This window comes from Drosophila serrata, unplaced genomic scaffold (assembly GCF_035046125.1).
Source record: "Drosophila serrata isolate PLE 108 unplaced genomic scaffold, ASM3504612v1 contig_23, whole genome shotgun sequence".
In the NCBI taxonomy this organism is placed as follows: domain Eukaryota; kingdom Metazoa; phylum Arthropoda; class Insecta; order Diptera; family Drosophilidae; genus Drosophila; species Drosophila serrata.
The window spans coordinates 568,766-578,679 of record NW_028256921.1 but is presented as its reverse complement, the minus strand read 5'-3'; the positions used below and the strand labels follow the sequence as shown (position 1 = coordinate 578,679).

Sequence of the window (9,914 nt, the reverse complement as noted above, 5' to 3'; positions counted from 1 at the left end):
TTTCCCTTTTTTCACAATTCCAATTGGAGGGAAAAGCGGCGCTCACTTCACATTTACATTAATTCGTTATAAATACACTTGTTTGATGTTTAATTGAGTGTTCCCGCATTAAATACAGTTAGTTTAACTAATTTAATCCTTTGGTTGATATTATTAAACGTTTTTTCCGGCCTAAAAACATTTTTTAGCAGCAGCCGGACTTAATTGCGTTTTTTTATTTTTTTCGCCGCTCAGAATGCATGGGCAAGATCGAGAGAGTAGTAAGCGGTTTTCAATGTCAGAGAGAGCGCAGGGCAATGAGAGAACGAGGGTTGGCAGAGTGAAATAAGATTAACTGTAAATTAATGGTACAATGAAAGGTTTAGCTTTCTAGGGCTGCACTAACCTGATGGTCATGTTATTTATTTGTAATTATAAATAAAGTAAAAATATAATTATTATCTTTCATATATGTCGAGGTGAAATAAATATGGTCGGTAATTTTTTATTTATTTATTTTTTTTTTATTTATTATTCTAATACCGATATTGAAAACGCCCATATTTATAATTATATTATATATTTTCAACCCTGAAATTTTAAGAGGTTTGAAAATAATTTATTTGTTATATTTTATCTTATTTTATAAGCATAAATGTTTTATGTATATTATTCTTCTTATATCCTTGTAGAGTATTATAATTATAGTTAAAAGCTTTTTACATATAAATATTATATATATATATATATATATATATATATATATATATATATATATATATATATATATATATATATATATATATATATATATATATTCTTGATCAGCATCAATAACAAAGTCGATCTAGACATCTTTCGATGAAAAAAAAAAGAATTTCCCACTTTGTTCACAATTTTATAAGGGGTTTCAGTGTTAAAATTATCAAAAATTGATAAAAATTATTTTTTTCTTAAATTTTAAATTGAGTATACGGATTTATAAAATTAATAAAAACTAAAGGAGAGCCAACAGAAGCAGCAGTCGCTATGTACATATGAATGCATAGCTCTAACGAACAGTTCTATTAATTTCTATTCCAAAAGCTTTTCTAAGTAAGTTTGTAAATCTGCATACTCAATTTTAAATTAAAGAAAACCACAATTTTAATTTTTTTTTTACAATTTTAATGAGGAAATTATAAGATTCTGAATTAAAACAAATCCATTTTTTTTCTTCTGGGATAGCTAGATCAACTTGGATCTTGATGCTGATCAAGAAAATATATGATTTATAGGGTCGGAAATGACTCCACAGAATAAAAAGCTTCCGACTATAATTCTAATACCCTACAAGGGTATAACAAACAAAAGATACATAAAACAAATATGTTTATAAAATAAAACAAATAAACCGTTTAAAATTACTTAATAGTAATTTTGAAATATATAATATAATATAAATTATAACAAGAAAGGAAGCTAACTTCGGCACGCCGAAGTTTATATACCCTTGCAGATAGAACTTCTATGAATAAAAAACCATACAATACAAATTATATATCTTTGTGTTAAAAAACAATGAAGTAATACCTGCTTTCATTTCATTCACCTATACATATTATATTTACAGTTTTACATTCACTGATTTGCATTTTTCCTCCACATCAAACGATCGTTTGTATGGCACCTATATGATATAGTCGTCCGATTTTCATGAGATTTACCACAAAATTTAAGACTTAAATTAAATGCCTATACCTAAAATTTGATGAAAATCAGTTGAAAACTGAAAAGGTTATAAATTTAATTGTATTAATTTATCGATCGTTCCTATGGGAGCTATATGATATAGTAGTCCGATTTTCATAAAATTTTATGCAAAATTGTAGAGTATAGTAAAATGGCTATATCTCAAATTTGATCCAATTCTATTGAAAACTGAAAAAGTTAAAAATTTTTTTGTAAAAATTTTCCGATCATTCCTATGGCAGCTATATGATATAGTCGTCCGATCCGGCCCGTTCCGACATATATACGAGTGAGAGTATATAGAAGGCTAACTACAAAGTTTCATTCAGATAGCTTCAAAACTGAGAGACTAGTTTGCGTAGAAACGGACAGACGGACAGACGGACAGACGGACAGACGGACAGAAGGACAGACGGACAGACGGACAGACGGACATGGCTAGATCGACTCGGCTGTTGATCCTGATCAAGAATATATATACTTTATATAGTCGGAGGTGCCTCCTTCACTGCGTTGCAAACTTCTGACTGAAATTATAATACCCTGCAAGGGTATAAAAATGGGCATTTTTAGTAACGCCATTAAAATTATATTTGAAAATAAATAAATAAATAAAAATTGTCCAAATCGCCTACCAAATTTATTTCACCCCAACATATATAAAGTATGATAAAAATATAATTGCAAACAATATTTAATATATAATTATTAATAATTAACATGACCATCAAATCAGTGCAACCCTAGAAAGCCAAACCTTTCATTGTACCATTAATTTACAGTTAATCTTGCTTTACTCTTTCCCGACCTCCGTCCTCTCATTTCAATGAACTCTCACTAACATTGAAAACCGCTTACCACTCTCTCGATCTTGCCACTGCATTCTGAGCGGCGAAAAAACGCAATTCAGTCGTGCTGCTGCTAAAAAATATTTTTAGGCCGGAAAAAATGTTTAATAATATCAACCAAAGGATCAAATAAGTTAAACTAACTGCATTTAATGCGGGAACACTCAATTAAACATCAAACAAGTGTATTTATAACGAAATTATGTAAATGTGAAGTAAGCGCAACTTTTCCCTCCAATTGAAATTGTGAAAAAGGGAAAAGGAATGCGAAAAAGTAAAGGAATTGTGCAAATGCCGTCATAATAAATAACTACAATTGCAAATACCCAAGTGAACTTAATAAGTAACTTTGTGAGAAATAATATGAAAACATTTAAAAACATTTAGTACGCGTATAAAATAAAACTAAAACTGAAAAAAAATCGGAGACTCCGGTGGACAATGAGAGACAGCAGAAGCAGCAGCCGCTATGTATGTATGCATGTGTGGGAGTCTATGCAGATGAGTGAATGTGTGCATGGCACGGAACTTCTCTCTAAACGAAAAAAGCAATGTTACTGTTCTTGCGGTAAGTTTTAAAGGAACCTGCGCTCTCTCTGACGTTGAGAACCGCTTACCACTCTCTCGATCTTGCCCATGCATTTTGAGCGGCGAAAAAAGAACAAGTGAAAAAGAAAAAACGCAATTGAGTCGTGCTGCTGCTAAAAATGTTTTTAGGCCGGAAAAAATACTTAATAATATCAACCAAAGTATTAAATCAGTTAAACTAACTGCATTTAATGCGGGAACACTTAATTAAACATCAAACAAGTGTATTTATAACGAATTTATGTAAATGTGAAGTGAGCGCCGCTTTTCCCTCCAATTGGAATTGTGAAAAAGGGAGAAGGAAAGCGAAAAAGTAAAGGAATTGTGCAAATGCCGACATAATAAGTAACTACAGTTGCAAATACCCAAGTGAACTTAATAAATAACTAAATATGTGATAAATAACAAGAAAACATATTTAAAAACAGTTAGCAAACATATTGAATAAAACTAAAACTAAAAAATAACTAAGACTCCGGCGGACAATGAGAGACAGCAGAAGCAGCAGCTGCTGTGCATGTGTGCATGTGTGGGAGTCTATGCAGATGAGTAAATGTGTGCATGTGTACTCTCTGAACGACAGAAAAGAAAAGTAACTGTTCTTCTTGCGGTACGTTTAAAATGTCCAGTTTTCAATGCAATAATTGCAAATAAAAATAAAAATAAAGTGCGTATGTGGTTCGTTTGTGTTATTTAACCCGCTTTTTATTCCTTTCCATTTCTTAGTGTCAACGCAAAAATAAATATTGTTTTTTTTTTTTTTTAAGTGTTTTATTAATATTTGAATTTTTTTAATTTCGTGAATTAAAAATTAATTAAAAGGAAGTATTTCCATTTCTTGGTGTTAATGCAAAAGTAATTTTTGTTTATTTTTTTTTAGTGTTTAATTAATAAATAAATTAAATGTTATTAATTCTGTGAGTTAAAAAAGGGAAAGGAAGCATATTCCTTTTCATTTCTTGGTGTCAATGCAGTAGTAAATATGTATCTTTTCTTTTTTGTGTTCAATTGTTATATAAAATTTGATTAATGCGAGTTAAAAAAGGAAATGGAAGGAAAGACATTAAATCTCGCGAGTGCCCAGAATTGGACGTAAGCTATGTGTAATTTATTAATTTTTCGATTCAACACGAAAAAGACGAAAAAGAAGCAACCAAAAATTTTGAAATCGGTGAGTGACATAATAATTTAATTCTTATATTGAATATGTTTCGATTCACCTTTAATACAACCGATAAGATTTGGTAGTTTTTGACAGAAAATATTTAATATATTCATATACCACTTATATCCCCAATTTGCCTTTAATATTTAAATAGTTAAAAATAATTTATTGAAAAAATATATTCGACCTTTTAACATCATTACAAATATCAGAAAAAAATATTTCTATTTGAAGCTGTGTTTGCATTTTCCCAGGATGTCCTGATAATTTGATGGACATGTTATCAACTCGTTTGTTGTTGTAAATGTAGTAGTTATTTATAATCAAGTCAATTATAATAGGTTGCATAACATTAACTAACATAATTTATTAGTTACACTATTTCCCTTTTCCTCATATTATTACTTTAGTTTAAGCTTTGGAACTGGGGCTTCTCACAAACAGGTGGATTGTTTGAAATTTTGTTTATATATATATATATACATACATACATACATATATATATATATATATATATATATATATATATATATATATATATATATATAATATATATAAACATATATAGTACATATACATACGTATACATATACAAATATATACATTTATCTGGAAATATTGTTTTTTTTTTTTCTACTCACCATATATCGCCAACAGCAGATATAAAGGGATATTATAGGGACTGTTTTTCACATGCTGATTTTTCTTCCTCTGTTCAAGTTTTTATGTGTTTTCCGGGCAATTTTAAGGACGTTCAGGCAATGCAATAAAGCAAAATTCTTTCCATTTGCTCCTGGGCACTTGTGGTGGGTGTTGTAGCTCGATGTCCAACAATTGGTCAAGTCTCCTGGAGTATCTCACGGGCGTTTGGGTTTTTACAACGCTCCTTAAAATTCTTCTCAGGCGGGGAACCATTCTTATAGCTCTATAATTAAAACTTAAACTGGAATTAAAAAATACACTCAATCTGTTACTCACGATAGGGCTGCGGTTGGATAGGGCTTGGGGTTCGATCCAGATCGAGAGCTTTTCATTGATCCTTATTTTTCTCTGACCTGAGTACTGATTCTTGGAATCGGACTTGGAAATCAGCTTAACCTGCTGGGTAAGTTTCTCGCAGTCAAGGAAACTCTCATGTTCTCAAGAATTCAGTGAGTGTCTTTTCTCTTCCCACTTGAGGTAGGACTCCCACCTGCGGTTGCAAATGGTAAATGATAAAGCAACGCGGACAGGCAGAAAAGGTCTAGGGCGGAACACTCACCTTTCTGTTATGAACTCGGTCTATGATCTTTCCAATCAGGAACGCCATTATGTATTCACTTTTAAGTCAGGAAATTACTTGGCTTTGGAGGAACAAATGAGCGCAAACACTTACACACACACACAAGCTTCTGAAGAAAGCTCCTGTTTGGTGTCGTTCGCGTTTTATGAGTTATGAGTTTATCGAGATGTTAACTTACACCTGAAAACTAGGATCTTCCTCAAAAACTACTCAAATGTGTGTCGACGCGTTGCAAAGTTTATATTTTCAAGAAAATGGCACCAGAACCGCGAGTTCTAAAGTGACCCCATTTTGCAAGTGTGCAAAAACGCATCGCATCATGTGCTTTAAAATAGAAGAAACATCGATGTTTCCTGATACTTCAAAAATCATCGATAAGACATCAATGTTTTATCAAATAAGAACATTTTGTTCTTTTACAAAAATAACTTAAAATATAATACATTGATATAAATAAGTAGGCTTCTGAGTTTATTTCACTTATGTTAGCATCTTGTAAAAACATAGATAGTCGATCTTTGTAGAAACTTCCATCGGTATTTCTCCACCTCTAATGTGCTTTTATCGTTTCCAAGCACTGAGATTTCCTTTCTTGTGTAAACATTTGGTGACATCTAACAAACGCAGGTGTTCTTTAATTTCGCATTTTCCGAAAACTTGAAGAAAAAAAGCATCAACATGCCTAGGATTAAATTCACTGAGAAACGCATTGTCGTAAGTTAATTGGAAGTTAATAAATAACTAGCTTTAACATGTGGTAAATTGCAGAAGGAATTACCTATTCAGAAAGGAACAAATAATATTCAAAAAAAGGTTACAGAGTGCGACTCTTTCCCAAAAATTGCAATTGGGGGTTTCAACGAGAAGATCCTGCCCAATCGTGAATGTAGCAATAATATCGTAAGTCAATTGAAAGTTCATAAAAAAACTAGTTTTAAAAGCAGGCAAAGTTGAATACGGCTGCTGCTACTAATTTAGATCCGAAGACCGATGTTGACAAAAAGTCTGAGTTGGGACTCAGTCCAATGAACGCTTCAGCACTTGGTAAAGTGATAAGACAACGTGGGCGAAAAACTCGTATGTCGTCGGCTGAAGAGACCAACAACTTCAACGCGGGCGCAACATTAGTAAGTCTAGCTTCTGGTGGTTCCGACGGTTCCAGGGGAAAAGATGGGGCCTGGGATCTGGAGAAGCTGCGTAAGGTGCGCATCTACGAGTGGAATGGCAGGAAGATGGTTGATCTTCGTAACTACTTCGAGCGTGATGGAAAGATTCTACCCTGTAAGAGGGGTGTCATGATGCCGGTAGACCAATGGAAGAAGCTTCTAGAATTTGGCGACGAAGTCACCCGCGCAGCTGAGAATTAGATTTGAGACCTTCTAACTTAACCTAACGTTTAGAAACATAATGAACAAACGTTGAGTAACATCTACAAAAAAAGCCGAAATATGTCCCCTATTTACAACCAAATGCATTTCTCTATTCTTATTATATTATAAACATTTTATGAGCATTTTCCTTCTAAAAAACTATTAACCAGACAGGAAGATAACTTTGGGAATTAAAAGACAGCATTTAGGAAACTTTATTTAATTTTGAACTCCTCTCACTGATTGAAATATTAAAAATTGTGCTCTTTTTTCTGATTAGAAATAATTCTTCTGTCGATGAAACAGATTTTTCTTAAAGAATCGCTGTGGACCCTTGCAAAGGATTCGGATATTTCAAGCCTACAGACTTATTTTCAAATCATCCGTCCTGGATAAATATTACTAATTAACTCCAAAACGAGTTTAGAACCCAGATTTATGATTTTAGTCTGAAGTGTGTTCGGAATATTTATAGAATAAACCAACGAGCTTGCATTTGAAGGTTAATTATATCATTTCCGTGAAATAAGGATCGGACTCTGTGAACTTTTGGCTGACCGCTGGTCCAGTGGCTAGTGGGACACCTTAAGGACAAAATTATATAAAATAATACAAAAAGTCTATAGTTATGGGAAGTGTGTTTCCGCTTTTTTGAAAGATCTTTCTTTATTCATTTGCGTTAATCGATTTACCGAAAATCTGTAATTTTCTTTTTATTTAACTTATTCAGATGAAGTATAATCCTTCTCCTGGACCATATTCTCTAACATAACATTTATAAAACGAAGTTCAAGGCTATCACTGCTCGAAAGGGGGCAGCTTAACTGGCTTGATCATGGCTACGTTTTCGTACTTGCTTCCGGTGTACTTCGCTCGCATTGCCTGCCCCGTCAGCTTCTTTGCCGCCATGTGAATGAGGGACAGCTTTCGAATGATGGCTTTCATATCCAAAATCTTGTAAGCGGTTAGTTTTTCCAGCTCCGGTGTCCACATTTCCTGGCCCAGAGTGTGACGGGCCAATGCAATCGAAGCGCACGACATCAAAGAGGGCAAATACTGGATGGAGGCGCCTCCCCTCATCATCGAGAGCTCCGAAATGTACATTGCCAAATACTTTAGCTTATTTGGCATGTCGGCCAGCACCGAATACACGTTGATAAAGGAATATGCAGTCGGCATAAACAGACGGAAGGAGAGTATCTTCAGCATGAACAACTCCTTGCGCAGGACGTGCTTCTTGCTGAACATGTTCCCGGTGAGGAATCCAACATTATCCTTCTTCTCTTCGTATTTGACGGCAATGTACAAGGCCGTTGTGCCAATCAAGCGTAAATTGGGTCTCTTAACCATTTTCAGGCTTAAGTAGCGATCGAGATAATAGACCGAGAGGTAAAACGTCTCCGAGTCCAGATTGTACTTCTTGCATATCTTCACCATCCAGTTAACTAGCATTGAGCGATCGTTATAACTAATGTATTTTTGCATGCACATATAACGCGAAAACGGGCGATATTTCTTCTCAGAGTCACGCAAATTATCAAGTATGTCCTTCTGGTAGGGGACCACATTAAAGAACCGCTCGCGTTCTTTGTTGAGAGACATCTCAGTCATCGACACGTCTGACTGGGCGGCAACTTCATTTTCGCTTCCCTCGTTGGACGACGACGTGTCCGCCGACGTGGACGAGGACGTGTCTGCCGGCGTGGACGATGAGGTGTCCGACGATGTGGACGACAAGGTGTCCGACGACGGGGACGGTGAGGTGTCCGACGACGTCGACGGCGAGGTTTCCGACGACGTGTCCGGAGCGGCGGTATCTTGAGCGGCCTCCATCCGGGTCTGGAAAGTGGCCTCGGTGGACGACGAGGTGTCCAAAACGGCGGTATCTTGGGCGGTCTCTATCTCGGCCTGGAAATTGGCCATCATTTCGTTTATCTCAGTGGACAATGTGTCCGACGATGTGGACGACTCCATGTCCAGAATGGCGGTCTCCATCTGGGTATGCAAACTAGCCATTATGTCGCTTATCTCGGTGGACAATGCGTCCGCCGATGTTGACGACTCGATGTTCGGAATGGCAATATCGTGGGCGGTCTCCATCTGGTCCTGGAAACTGGTCACCTTATCGTTTACCTTGATGGAGGACTGGATGTCCGGGATGGCGGTATCTTGGGCGATCTCCTTTTGGTCCTGGAAAGTGGTCACCTTATCGTTTACCTCGGTGGGGGACTGGGTGTCCGGAATGGCGCTACCATGGATGGTCTCCATCTGGTCCAGGAAACTGGTCACCTTATCGCTTATCTCGGTGGAGAACTGGGTGTCCGGAATGGCGGTATCTTTGGTGGCCTCCATCTGGGTTTGGAAACTGGTCACCTTATCGTTTACCTTGGTGGAGGACTGGGTGTCCGGAATGGCGGTATCTTGGGCAGGCTCCATCTGGGTCTGGAAACTAGCCATCATGTCTTCTACCTCAGTGGCCAACGAGGTGTTGGGAACGGCAGTATCTTGGGCGGTCTCCATCTGGTCCTGGAAACTGGCCACCATGTCGCTAAGCTTGGTGGAGGAGTCGATGTCCAGAATGGCGGTATCATGGGCGGTCTCCAACCGGGGCTGGAAACTAGCTATCATGTCGTTTACCTCGGTGGATGATGATGGTTCCGGAACGGCGGTATCTCGGGTGGTCTTCTGCTGATTTTGGAAACTTGCCATTATGGAGACACTTCTTTTTTTGTTTTCCTCGCCTTCGAAATGATTTTTCACAAAATTATTCAAATTGTGGCCGACACACCCAGAAATAGTTTGACGTTAAAGTCAAATGCCTTTTGCGTTCAGAAAGTTGTGATTTATGTTAATCGTTCGCTGGGTTTTCTAACACTGATTGTACTTGACTTCTTGTTTCCGGGTTCGCAACCCTGAAAATGCATTTTTTCTTAGTATTTATATTATATTTT

The 9,914-nt window shown here is 36.2% G+C and overlaps 2 protein-coding genes across 2 annotated transcripts; one reads left to right on the top strand and one right to left on the bottom strand.

Moving 5' to 3' along the window:
- Positions 1 to 6,072: 6,072 nt before the first annotated feature.
- Positions 6,073 to 7,028, top strand: LOC110184179 (uncharacterized). The gene is made up of 3 exons (XM_020952590.2): positions 6,073 to 6,307; positions 6,362 to 6,493; positions 6,544 to 7,028. The coding sequence occupies exons 1-3, from the start codon at positions 6,272 to 6,274 to the stop codon at positions 6,958 to 6,960; spliced, it is 585 nt and encodes a 194-aa protein (XP_020808249.2). The 5' UTR covers positions 6,073 to 6,271; the 3' UTR covers positions 6,961 to 7,028.
- Positions 7,029 to 7,603: 575 nt separating this feature from the next.
- On the bottom strand, positions 7,604 to 9,672 carry LOC110184147 (uncharacterized). Its single transcript, XM_020952556.2, has one exon. It carries the CDS (start codon positions 9,670 to 9,672, stop codon positions 7,762 to 7,764), a length of 1,911 nt encoding a protein of 636 aa, XP_020808215.2. The 3' UTR covers positions 7,604 to 7,761.
- Positions 9,673 to 9,914: the final 242 nt, after the last annotated feature.